At 36.5% G+C, this 14,212-nt stretch overlaps 1 protein-coding gene across 1 annotated transcript in view; it reads right to left on the reverse strand.

Moving 5' to 3' along the window:
* The window catches only part of WDR64 (WD repeat domain 64), a 122,550-nt gene that overhangs the window by 100,932 nt on the left and 7,406 nt on the right, over window positions 1-14,212 (reverse strand). The window contains exon 2 of the mRNA XM_061160259.1: window positions 11,681-11,811. Coding sequence (XP_061016242.1) covers window positions 11,681-11,811 — 131 coding nt within the window. The remainder of the gene's footprint in view (window positions 1-11,680; window positions 11,812-14,212) is intronic.

The raw sequence follows: 14,212 nt of genomic DNA on the forward strand, positions 1-14,212 counted from the left end.
GCTCAACTGAGAACCCTGATGCTGAATTTGGCCACTCTCAAATAACTATTCCTACCCATTTCCATAAATCTTCCTGAAAAAGACTTTTCATTTCTTTATTGGGGGGGTGGGGTGGGGGTGGGGGGGGGTGGGCTTTCCCTGGTGGCTCAGACAATTAAGAATCTGCCTGCAGTTCAGGAAACCCGAGTTTGATCCCTGGGTCATGAAGATCCCCTGGAGAAGGGAATGGTTACCCATGCCAGTATTCTTGCTGGAGAATTCCATGGACAGAGGAGCCTGGTGGGCTACAGACTATGGGGTTGCAAAGAGTTGGACACAATTGAGAAACTAACACTTTCACTCACTTTGGAATTTTACTGTTCCAAATCCTACCCTCCAGGAATTGCATTAATCAATTACTATGAACAGAATATCTTGAAGAAGTAAAGTTCTTTTTTTTTGTGAATAAATTGTCAGATTCTTTAATTCCAAGGAATTTGAAACATAAGATAGCTATTTTTTCAGTTGTCTTATGATAAGCAGAAATAAAGTTCTTAGAAGTTAATGGCACATTGTATTTCTCATAAACTTGAGACTAGTTGGCCTTGTTAGCAAATGAGCAAAATGAGCTTCTGAAACTCAAGTGTGGATATGAACCACCGAATCTTATTCAAGTGCAGTTCTGACTTGTAGGCCTGGGAGCGCACCTTTCTAGGAAGCTGCCTGTGAGGGACCAACTATATATCAGTTTGTTATAATAACATTTGTTTATTTTGATGTAGATAATGGCTTAGCATTATGTGTTTACATGTCCTTCCATCAGTTGTTTCACAAATGTTACTGCTTCCTCCTTTACATTCTCCCACATCCAAACCTCACAGCATCTATCAACTGCCTTAATAATTTCCTACAGTTAGGTTTTATTCCTTGGGAAGACCAAGATTATCAAAGACTCTTTTGTATTTTTCCATTTTTCTTCACATCAGCAAAAGCAATATTCATTAAAAGATTAAGAAATTTATTACTTTTCAGAAATTGCTGCTAACTTTCCATGAGTACAGAACATTCTGCATGAAGCATCTAATTCCCTTTGAAGGATTGAGAGCATGCGGAAAGGAAGGCCCGAGGTCCTCATGTCCTTGCTAACTGTCAGGTGGGGCTGCCCCTACCTTTCAGAGGCCTCTTTTCAGTCCTACTAATTGGGCCCCTACATCTCAGCACCAGCAATGGTGCTTCAAATCCTTCACACTTAGACTCTTCTTCCGCCTTCTTCTTCCGTTTTTAAGGACTCCTGTGACTACATTGGGTCCACCCAGATAATCCAGGACAGTCTATTTTAAGGTAACTAGTCATCGTAATTGCATCTGCAAAGTCCCTTCACAGCAGTACCTAAATTACTTTGATGTTTTATTGGATGACCACAGGACAAGAATCTTGGGGCAGGTGGCTGGCATGGGGGACATCTTTAGCATTCTGCCTATCACATCTTCTTTTTATAAATGCAATTCAATACAATAAGCTATTTGTGCAAAATACAACACAAATATCAACATTAGCAGGCTATTTAACTTCAGATAGTCGTGTGAGATAATTATCAGATAATAATGTGAAATGACAATAGGAATGAATATTTGTGTTAATATCCTCTTTGCAAGTTCTAAACTGTCCACTGAGCACCTTTGCTGCTTGCCCGGTCAGTACATTAGCCATGCAATCTGTCATATATGTGGTTTACAGTCACATCTATGATAGGTGCCATCCTATAGGACATCTGCTCTTATGAAAATGATACCTTTTGCTATTTTTAAGCTTAGTGACATAATATTGCAATGCTTATCATAAGCAATTTCCAAAGAACACTAAAAACATCAAATTATTAACATTTATTGAGAAAAAATTTGAGATATTATACCACATAAAGGCCTTTCAAAGAGATGCCTCTTTAGCTGTCTTTGTTATTACGCTTTGAAAGAAAAGGTTTACAAAAAATGTTTTTAAAGAACAGAAAACACCTCCTTTCTTGTGATGGGCTATAGCCTCAAGAATCTCAGAATTTCTCTTTCAAAAGTTTAAATTTCACTCTAGTAACCAGTGGGACATTTTAGAGAATTTTATGACTATTGATGATGCTTTAGAGTATTAATTTTCTTTTAACTATGTTATTTAAAGGGCTTGCTACATTCATTAAGTGATCTATCTTTTTTAACTATATTTTTTTTCCCTGATTACCTAAGGGACACATGTTCAATGTAGAATATTTGGAGAAAATAAAAAGCAGATAAATGAAAATAAAAACCAGTATGCAACTCATTTTTTAACCTATCCTGCACCATTCTTTTCACATTTTTGAAGTTAGCATATAGTTTTAGGTGTATAGTATTTTTGTTGCTTAGTCACTAAGTCATGTCCAACTCTTTTGTGATCCCATGGACTGTGTAGCCTGCCAGGCTCCTCTGTCTATGGGATTCTCCAGGCAAGAATACCAGAATAGCTTGCCATTTCCTTCTCCAGGGGATCTTCCTGACCCAGGGAGGGTTCAGTGAACCCTTCCTGACCCAGGGAGGGTTCAGTGAACCCGTGTCACCTGCTTAGCAGGTAGCCTCTTTACCACTGAGCTTCCTGGGAAGATTTAAAGTAGCTCAATTTAAGTTTACTTTGGGGGAACACAGTCATAGACATCCCAGATGTCTATGTGCTGGGATGGCTCTTCTTTGAGTTAACTGGATGTGCTCTTAGAAAGAACATGCTTGTGAATTGCTCACTGGAAATTTAGAATAACATACTATTGCAGGAAAAGAAGATTGTATCTTCTTTTGAATCTTCTAGTGACTGGCTTTATCAATTTAAGACAATCACATTTCTTTACATCTCTTTACATTTAATTTCCCTCACTATAAACTAAAAGCACAGGTCTAGATGATATTTTAGTTGAGTCCTAAAGTTTTATTACTCTCTAAACATCCATTTTTTCCAAATACATTTGTATCTAAAACCTAGAGAAATAAAATGTACCTTTTTGTGGCATTGCTAATACAAAGAGATTTTGGGGGTTGGACAAAATTATTTTCTATTTATTTTTTGTAAGATGGCTCTAGTAGCACTTAGTTTTCTTTACCTTCACTCAAAACAATTGTGTTATGTTTCAACCAAAAGACACAATCTGGATGAATGGATACAAAACAAGACCCACAGATATGCTGTCTAGAAGAAATCCACTTCAGACCTAAAGACACATATAAACTGAAAGTGAAAGGATGGAAAAATATATTCCATGCAAATGGGAAGCAAAAGAAAGCTGGAATAGCAGTCCTCATATCAGACAATTAGACCTTAAAATAAAGAAGATTATAAGAGATAAGGAAAGACACTACATAATGATCAAGGGATCAATTGAAGAGGAAGACACAATGATTGTAAATATCTATGCATCCAACATAGGAACACCTCAATACATAAGACAAACACTAATAGACATAAAAGGAGAAATTGACAGTAACACAACAATAGTAGGAGACTTTAACATCCTACTCACACCAATGGACAGATCATCAAAACAGAAAATTAATAAGGAAACACAAGTCTTAAATGATACATTAGATGAGATGGATCTCATTGATATCTTCAGGACATTCCATCCAAATGCAGAAGAATACACCTTCTTCTCAAGTGCACATGGAATATTCTCCAGGATAGACCACATATTGGGTCACAAATCAAACCTCAGTAAATTTAAGAAAATTTAAATCATATCAAGCATCTTCTCTGATCACAATGCTATGAGACTAGATATCAATTACAACAAAAAAACTGTAAGAAACACAAACACATGGAGATTAAACAGCACGTTTCTAAATAACCAACAGGTTACTGAAGAAATCAAAAGGGAAATCAAACATTTTCTAGAAACAAATGACAATGAAAACACAATTCAAAATCTATGGGATGCAGCAGAAGCAATTCTAAGAGGGAAGTTTATAGCAATACAATCCTACCTCAAGAAACAAGAAAAGCATTGAATAGACAACCTAACTTTACACCTAAAACAACTGGAAAAAGAACAGAAAATCCCCAAAAGTAGTAGAAGGAAAGAAATCATAAAGATCCTAGAAGAAATAAATGAAAAAGGAATGAAAAAAACAATAGTAAAAATCAATAAAAGTAAAATCTTGTTCTTTGAGAAGATAAACAAAATTGACAAGCCTTTAACCAGACTCATCAAGAAAAAAAGAGACAAGAATCAAATCAACAAAATTGTAAATGAAAAAGGAGAGGTTACAACAGACAATGCAGAAATACAAAAGATTATAAGAGACTATTATGAACAAACTATATGGCAATAAAATGGATAACCTGGAAGAAATGGACAGATTCTCAGAGAAGTTCAATCTTCCACAACTGAACCACGAAGAAATAGAAATTATGAACAACCCAATTACAAGCACTGAAATGGAAGCTGTGATCAAAAATCTCCCCAAAAACAAAAGCCCAGGACCAGATGGCTTCACAGGAGAATTCTATCAAACATTTAGAGAAGAGCTAATGCTGATCCTTCTAAAACTCTTTCCAAAAATTGCAGAGGGAGTAACACTTCCAAACTCATTCCACAAGGCCACCATTGCCCTGATACTGAAACCAGACAAAGACAACACACAAAAAGAAAACCGCAGGCCAATATCACTGATGAACATAGATGCAAAAATCCTTAACAAAATTTTAGCAAACAGGATTCAGCAACAAATCAAAAAGCTCATAGACCATGATCAAGTTGGGTTTATTCCAGAAATGCAAGGATTCAATATATGCAAATCAATCAATGTGATACACCATATTAACAAATTGAAAGATAAAAACCATATGACAATCTGAATAAATTCAGAAAAAGACTTTGACAAAATTCAGCACCCATTTAAGATTAAAACACTTCAAAAAAGAAACCTACCTCAACATAGTAAAGACCATATATGATAAGCCTACAGAAAACATTATTCTCAATAGTGAAAAACTGAAAGCATTCCCCCTAAGATCAGGAACAAGACAAGGGTGTCCACTTTCACCACTATTATTCAAGATAGTTCTGGAAGTCCTAGCTACAGCAATCAGAGAAGAAAAAGAAATAAAAGGAATCCAGAAGAGAAAAGAAGAAGTAAAGCTCTCACTGTTTGCAGATGACATGATACTGTACATAGAAAAAGCTAAAGATAGTATCAGAAAATTATTAGAGCTAATCAGTGAATTTAGCAAAGTTGCAGGATACAAAATCAATACACAGAAATCACTTGCATTTCTATATACTGACAATGAAAAATCAGAAAGAGAAATTAAGGAATCAATTCCATTCACCATTGCAACAAAATGAATTAAATACCTAGGAATAAATTTACCTAAGGAGACAAAAGAACTGTACACAGAAAATTATAAGACACTTATAAAAGAAATCAAAGACAACATAAACAGATGGAGAGATAGTCCATGTTCCTGGGTAGAAAGAATCAATATTGTGAAAATGACTATACTACCAAATGCAATCTACATATTCAATGTGATCCCTATGATATTACCAAAGGCATTTTTCACAGAACTAGAACAAAAAATTTCACAATTTGTATGGAAACACAAAAGACCCTGAATAGCCAAAGCAGTCTTGAGAAAGAAGAATGGAGCTGGAGGAATCAACCTTCCTGACTTCAGATTATACTGCAAAGCTACAGTCATCAAGACAGTATGGTACTGGCACAATAACAGAAGTATAGATGAATGAAACAAGATATAAAGGCAAGAAATAAACCCACACACCTATGGATACCTTGTTTTTGACAAAGGAGGCAAGAATATACAATGGGGCAAAGACAGCCTCTTCAGTAAATGGTTCTGGGAAAACTGGACAGATACACGTAAAAGAATGAAATTAGAACACTTCCTAACACCATACACAATGATAAACTCAAAATGGATTAAAGACCTAAATTTAGGACCAGGAACTATAAAACTCTTAGTGGAAAACATAGGCAGAACACTCGATGACATAAATCAAAGCAAGATCCTCTATGACCCATCTCCCAGAGTAATGGAAATTTTAAAAAAAAAGTAAACAAGTAGGACCTGATTAAGCTTGAACAGTTTTGCATAGCAAAGGAAACTATAAGCAAGGTGAAAAGACAACCCTTAGAATGGGAGAAAATAAATGAAATAAACAACTGACAAAGGAATAATTTCCAAAATATACAAGCAGCTCATACAACTCAATGCCAGAAAAACAAACAACCCAGTCAAAAAGTGGGAGAAAGATGTAAACAGACACTTCTCCAAAGAAGACATACAGATGGTTAACAAACACATGAAAAGATAGATGTGTTCCATTCATCTATCACGTTCCATTCATGTTCATTAATAGAGAAATGCAAATCAAAACTACAATGAGATTATCACCTCACACCAGTCACAATGGCCATCATCAAAAAGTCTACAAACAACAAATGCTAGAGAGGGTGTGGAGAAACTGTTGGTGGGATTATAAATTGATACAGGCACTATGGAAGACATGGAGATTCTTTAAAAAAAAAAAAACACTAAGAATAAAAATAAATAAATAAATAAATAAACTAAGAATAAAACCACCATATGATGCAGCAATCCCACTCCTAGGCATATACCCCGAGGAAACCAAAATTGAAAAAGATACATGTATCCCATTGTTCATTGCAGCACTATTTATAGTAGCCAGAACATGGAAGCAACCTAGATGTCCATTGACAGATGAATGGATAAAGAAGTTGTTGTACATATACACAATGGAATATTACTCAGCCATAAAAAGGAACACATTTGAGTCAGTTCTAATGAGGTGGATGAACCTAAAGCCTATTATACAGAGTCAAGTAAGTCAGAAAAAGAAAGATAAATATTGTATACTAACACATATATACGGAATCTAGAAAGATGGTACTGAAGAATTTGAGGGCAGCAACAGAGAAACAGACACAAAGAACAGCCTTATGGACATGGGGAGAGGGGAGGAGAGGGTGAGATGTATGGAAAGAGTAACATGGAAACTTACATTACTGTTGTAAAATAGATAGCCAACGGGAATTTTCTGTATGGCTCAGGAAACTCAAACAGGGACTCTGTATCAACCTAGAGGGGTGGGATGGGGAGGGAGATGGGAGGGAGGTTGAAGAGGGAGGGGATTTATGTATACCTATGACTGATTCATGTTGAGGTTTGACAGAAAACAACAAAATTCTGTAAAGCAATTATCCTTCAATAAAAAAATAAATTAAAAAATGAGAACAAAAAACACTAGGGATATGAAACAGTGTTTAGCAATAATAATTATACTGGGAAAATATATACATGAAATATGAATTTTTTCCTCAAACAATTTATGGTCTCCCAAAGTATATCCATCATTGCAAGTCTTTCACAGCACTGATGTACTTGAAAGAGGACATGGTAAGGCTGGAGGGTTGGACCAGCTCATGACAAGTCTTGTGACCCAAGTAAAGAGCTTGAAATTGACTCTGTCAAAGGTGAGGAACCAATGAAAGTTTTAGTTAGGCTGAGAATTTAGAATAATCACAGAGGTATGCATGAGATTTACAGCAAGAGTGCAGACAGAAAGACCAGTCTAGATGTCATCTTGAAGGTCCAGGTGAAAGGGTGATGGCTTGAACTACAGCCAAGGCAGCAGGGTGGAGAAGAAAAGATGGATTTCACTCTAGTCCTTGAGTTTTGTTGACTGCTTAGCTGTGGGACAAGGGAAAAATTAATGGCTCCCTTATTTCCATGATTGTGCCTCCAGGCAAGATGAGGAAAATTAAATGAAGAGAAGGTGTTTCCAACGTAGACATAAGTGTTATTAATAACAAGCAGTGTACATTCCTCATATTTGGTCTCAAATGGGAAGTATCCATTTCATGTCTTCTCTTTGACCTTTGACTCATTTTACTTTAATTTTGTAACTAACATCTGTTTGTATGACTCTAATAAAAGTAACTATTAAAGTTGGCATCACACAGCCCAGAAACAATAAAAGTTACTTATGTCTCCACATAAGTAATGTATTCCCTTTCATTCATAATTGAAATCTCCATTTCTAAAATCTATGACATTAAGTATTCTTAATTATTAGTTTATAGATATTTTGTTTGCTGCATTTTAAAAAATTCTCACTTCCTTTTCCCCTAAGTTTTGTCAGTTTGGTTGTAGTACTGTGAGCCCTTCAGAAAGCAAGAAATGACAAAAATCAAATTTATGGGGGTGATGTTATTAGTCATGATATTATATCATGATAACTCTATCATGTGAAGGGGATTTTTTATCTTGGCCATATTTAATTTTAAAATGAGTTTTATTTGTTAATCAGCTATTCTCAGTCTGTTATAGCTGGAATATAGACTTTTGTCTCATGTGGAAGCTGAAATAAGTTTTACCAAATACTCATTTCCATGTTTTGAAATTGAGCTGGAGGGAGCATTATGCAGACACCAGCTAATTATAAAGGAAGTGGTTTTACCCTAATAGGGAAAAATAAGGTGGTAAAATCAACAAAGTGTTCAGGAAATTTAAAGAAGTTTGTTAGCTAGACTGTTGTGAAATATTTGTATGTGCATAATATACAAAATGCATTCAAGGCAGTTTTAAGTGTGCAATGAACTTTAAGAACTTGGCTATGATAAATTGGATTTTTTCAAAACGTAAAAAAAAAAAAAATCTTGATTGTCACAGCTGTCATATCAGCATGCATTTTTTTAAAAACTTATCAAATTAGTGAATTTTTATGTAACCATTTTTAATATTGAATAAAGAAAAAAGCAACATTTTGGCATATTATGCATCATTATTTCAAGAAATGTTAAAACATAGTTGCAATGCAACAAAAAGAAAAAAGCTTGTCCTCTGTATGGAGAAGGTGCTGTGACTGATAAAACAAGTCAAAAGTGGTTTGCGAAGTTTCATGCTGGAGGTTTCACACTAGACAGTACTCTGTGGTCGGGTAGAGTGGTTGATGGCAATCCAGTCAAGACACTCACTGAGAACAATCAGTGTTATACCATGCAGGAGATAGCCAATACACTCAAAACATCCAAATCGAGCATTGAAAGTCACTTGCACCAGCCTGGTTATGTTAATCACTTTGATGTTTGGGTTCTATGTAAGTTAAATGAACAAAACCTTCTTGACCATATTTTCGCATGCAATTCTCTACTTAAACGTGATGAAAACGTCCCATTTTTTTGAAAAAAACAAATATGACAATCAATGAAAGGTGGATACTGTATAATAATATGGAATATAAAAGATCATGGGGCAAGCAAAATGACACCAACCACACCAAAGGCCGGTCTTCTTCCAAAGAAGGTGATGTAGTGTATACGGTGAGACTGGAAGGAACTCCTTTATTATGAGCTTCTTCCAGAAAACCAAAGGATTAATTCCAAAAGTACCACTTACAGTTAGACCACCTTAAAACAGCACTCAATGGAAAGTGTCAGGAATTAGTCAACAGAAAGTACATAATCTTCCATCAGGATAATACAAAACCTCATGTTTCTTTGATGACCTAGCAAAAACTGTTACAGCTTGGCTGGGTAGTTCTGATTCATCCACCATATTCACCAGACACTGCACCTTCAGATGTCTATTTATTTTAGTCTTCACAAAATTCTCTTAATGGAAAAAGTTTCAATTCCCCTGAAGACTGGAAAAGGCACCTGGAAAAGTTCTTTGCTCAAAAAGGTGAGACGTTTTGGGAAGATGGAATTACGAAGTTGCCTGAAAAATTGCTGAAGGCAGTGGAACAAAGCATTGAATACATTGTTCAATAAGGTTCTTGGTGAAAAATGAAAAATGTGTCATTTATTTTTATTTAAAAAACCAAGGGAGCTTTTTGGTCCACCCAGTATATCCAGTGATCATTTTTGGATGTGAGAGTTGGACCATTAAGAAAGCTGAGCACCAGTCAGTCATAAAGAAAATCAGTCCTGAGTATTCATTGGAATGACTGATGCTGAAGCTGAAGCTCCAATGTTTTGGTCACCTGATGCAACAAACTGACTCCTTAGAAAAGACCCTGAAGCTGAGAAAGATTGAAGGCAGGAGAAGGGGATGACAGAGGATGAGAAGGTCGGAAGGCATCACTGATTCGATGAACATGAGTTTGAGTTGTTAGGTTAGATTAAAGGAAATTCTGCTGTTTGCAATAACATGCTGGACCTTGAGAGTATTATGCTAAGTGAAGTAAGTCAGATGCAAAGAATCAGGGTATGTGATCAGCTTGTGCTCACAATCAAAATCAGCTTGTGCTCAAATTCCCTGATTAGCTGATGTGTTGGAATCTCCATTTTCAGTTTTCTGGTTCTAATTAGTCTGGGGGTTACATGCCAGGGGCATACTGATGCAGTGAACTTCTGGTTAAAGTTGCAGTCAACCTGGTGGGTGTTTTAATGTCTGCAAAAGTTAGGTGCATGCTTCATACTTAGGGTTAGGTCTTTAAAACAGAATCTGGGGTCTTTGTGATAGATCTGTTATGTTTAACTCTTTAAGCTATAGCCATAACTGCTCAAGCTATAGGTACTCTCCTGCCTGACTCTCCTGTCTTTGTTTCTGCATTTTTTACTTCCCCAAACGTTAACTGCTAGGGCCTGTCCTTTGCTCTACATGGAGAGCCTAGGGAGTCATGGTATATTTCTATAGCTGCTTTTCCCAATCAACAACAAGCAGGGACACAGAGCAGTCTGTTTTGTCCCAGACCTACTGGGAAGGTCCTGCAGGCTCTTTCTCCGTTTCAGTTTGGGAATTTTGTGTTCCTTAAAGGCTTAATAGAAATATTTTTTTGTTTGCAATTTTTTCCCCAAAATTAATTGATGAATTTATTTGTTTGACTTTGAGGATCTGAGCTATCATTTACTATTGGTTTCTAATTTTATCAAATTGGAATCAATTGAAATATTACTTTTAGCTTTCCATATAGTCAATTTTGTGATGGCCCTATATATAATTGAGAAGATGTATCTTTGCTAAATCTTTGATTCAAAATTCTATATACACATATTTACTAGTTCCTTAAATGTGACAGTCAAATCCATTAAATCCTGCTTTTTCTTTTTCTACTGTATCTTCTGATTTTTCAGAGACAGCCAAATAATTTAAGAGATCATTTTGATTACTCTGTATGCAGTGTGCATTTTTTTCAATTCTAAGTTGCCTCAAATCCTTTTAGATTTGTAAACAAATCTATAGAATGCAGTGTTCTGTGAGTTTTAAATGAGTGAATAATTTCCCCTCTCTTTTTTCATAGTTCAAAGATTACTTTGCAAATATGCTTCTATATGTTCTTCCAATAACACCAGAATGATACGTAAGGAATCAATACCATACTGATAAGAAAATGACTCAGGAAACATAAGAGCTGGTCAACCTCATTCTTCTCTTAAAAATATGGATATACTGAAATTTATATACATTGACACTACTGAAAAAGAATATCTCATTTAGAATGTAATGAAAACCTTATCCTGTCTGCCTTACTCACTTTTAATTATGGGCAGTGCCTTGCCTTTAATGGGTATAGGCATTGAATCATGCCACAGGCACACTGTGGTTAACCCCTATGGGGTTAACACTTCTTTTCTTTTTTTTTTTTTTTGCTGAACAGGGAAAAATAATACCAGGATTTCATATTATAAACAAGAAAAGTGGATACCTCACACCAGTCTATAGATGCATCTGGATTGTTGCAGAGCTTCCTATAAAAGCATTTCACATCTTGACTCTTCACTTCCGGACCAAAGAGTTCCTGTACCATCTTGTAAAACTTGTCATAATCAATTGCATCTGCATTGTAACAAAGCACAAGAATATTGTCATAAAATTCAAAGGACTATACTGCATTTTTAGTTGCTTTTTTCTATTTTCTAATTTATTTCCTGGTGGTGATGATTTAGTTGCTAAGTCGTATCTGACTCTTTGTGATCCTATGGGTTGTAGTCCACCAGGCTCCTCTGTCCAAGGGGATTCTCCAGGCAAGAATACTGGAGTGGGTTGCCATGCCCTCCTCCAGGGGATCTTCCCAACTCAAGGATCAAACCCATGTTTCCTGCATTGGCAGGTGGATTCTTTACTACTGAGCAACCTGGGAAGCCCAATCTATTTCCTTATTTCAACCTATAAAAACTTCTAAAGTTTAAAGATCTTTCCATGGGAACATAACTAAGCTCTTGGCTAGAATATTACATAGTCAGAAAGAAATAATTTATTTTGGTGTTTAGTATCTCCTCCAGATTTTATTTCAATTGTTTTAGAAGTCTTGTTCAGGAATACAAAGGTAAGAAAGTGAATGACTTCTTTCCTATTAGGAAGAAGTTTTACTAACAGGAGTATTTCCTCGAACTAATCTTGGGTAGACAATAAAAGTGAGCAAAGAGCATGTCTTCTTTTGTTTTGCTTTGTTTTTTTCTCACCACAATTATTTTATTTTTTTCATTATGTCATTAGTTCATCTCAGCATATTTTAACATGTGATGTAAAGTAAGGGTGTTTCATTTTGGATTCTCTAAGAAGCAAACCCCAAGACGGATGCAGAATTGCAAGAAATTTACTGGGGGTGGGGGGAACTCCTGTGAAAGAAAGAAGAATGGGAACAGGAGTATGTGATGAGAGAGTTCAGCTCATAATAAAGTTCTGATACATGTTAAGGGAAAGAGAAGTGAATTCATTCAACACATGAAAGACAGGTCTCCACACCACCTTTCAGTGGAACTCCCACAGATCCTGAGCCCTCACTTGCCCCTTAATCCTCTTAGGTCTCAGCAAAGAGATTGTTACTGGAAGTGCGTGTGGTAACAGCCTACCTGCAGGTTCCTTGGTTCCCAGAATTCTCCTGCCCCTACACCCTTGTAATGCATTATTTGTCACAGTTTGTCCCAATCCTTTACATGCAGAACGCATTCAGTAATGTTCTTCGAATCTACTGTCATTATTTGTGCAACTTCCCTCTTTCTCTTTACTATTTGCAGTTGTTCTGTAATTGTTGAAAGGCTCCAATCTGTTTTGCACTCTCTCTTCTAAAACCTCTCTCCTTGAAATAATTTTTACTACTGTCAAATTTCCTAAAGTCTTGGATAACATCTGATTTTTCCTGACTTTTTATCACTAACTTGCCACATGCTAGACAAAGTAAAAAAAAAAGAAAATCTGTACTCTAGCTGTATGCAGGTCAGGAAGCAACAGTTAGAACTGGACGTGGAACAACAGACTGGTTCCAAATAGGAAAAGGAGTACCTCAAGGCTGTATATTGTCACCCTGCTTATTTAACTTATATGCAGAGTACATCATGAGAAACAGTAGGCTGGAAGAAGCACAAGCTGGAATCAAGATTGCTGGGAGAAATATCAATAACCTCAGATATGCGGATGACACCACCCTTATGGCAGAAAGTGAAGAGAACTAAAGAGCCTCTTGATGAAAGTGAAAGAGGAGAGTGAAAAAGTTGGCTTAAAAGCTCAACATTTAGAAAACTAAGATCATGGCATCCAGTCGCATCACTTCATGGCAGATAGATGGGGAAACAGTGGAAACAGTGGCTAACTTTATTTTTCAGGGCTCCAAAATCACTGCAGATGGTGATTGCAGCCATGAAATTAAAAGATGCTTACTCCTTGGAAGGAAAGTTATGACTAACCTAGACAGCATATTAAAAAGCAGAGACATTACTTTGCCAACAAAGGTCCATCTAGTCAAGGCTATGGTTTTTCCAGTGGTCATGTATGGATGTGAGAGTTGGGCTGTGAAGAAAGCTGAGCACTGAAGAATTGATGCTTTTGAACTGTGGTGTTGGAGAAGACTCTTGAGAGTCCCTTGGACTGCAAGAGATCCAACCAGTTCATCCTGAAGAAGATCAGTCCTGGGTGTTCATTGGAAGGACTGATGTTGAAGCTGAAACTCCAGTAATTTGGCCACCTGATGCGTAGAGCTGACTCATTTGAAAAGACCCTGATGCTGGGAAAGATTGAGGGCAGGAGGAGAAGGGGATGATAGAGGATGAGATGGTTGGATGGCATCACCGACTGAATGGACATGGGTTTGGGTAAACTCCGGGAGTTGATGATGGACAGGGAGGCCTGGCGTGCTGCAGTTCATGGGGTCACAAAGAGTCGGACACAACTGAGTGACTGAACTGAACTGAGCTGAGCTTTGTTAATTATTGATTTTTTTGTGAGCCATACTAGTAATTCA

This window comes from Dama dama, chromosome 14 (assembly GCF_033118175.1).
Source record: "Dama dama isolate Ldn47 chromosome 14, ASM3311817v1, whole genome shotgun sequence".
NCBI classification, from domain to species: domain Eukaryota; kingdom Metazoa; phylum Chordata; class Mammalia; order Artiodactyla; family Cervidae; genus Dama; species Dama dama.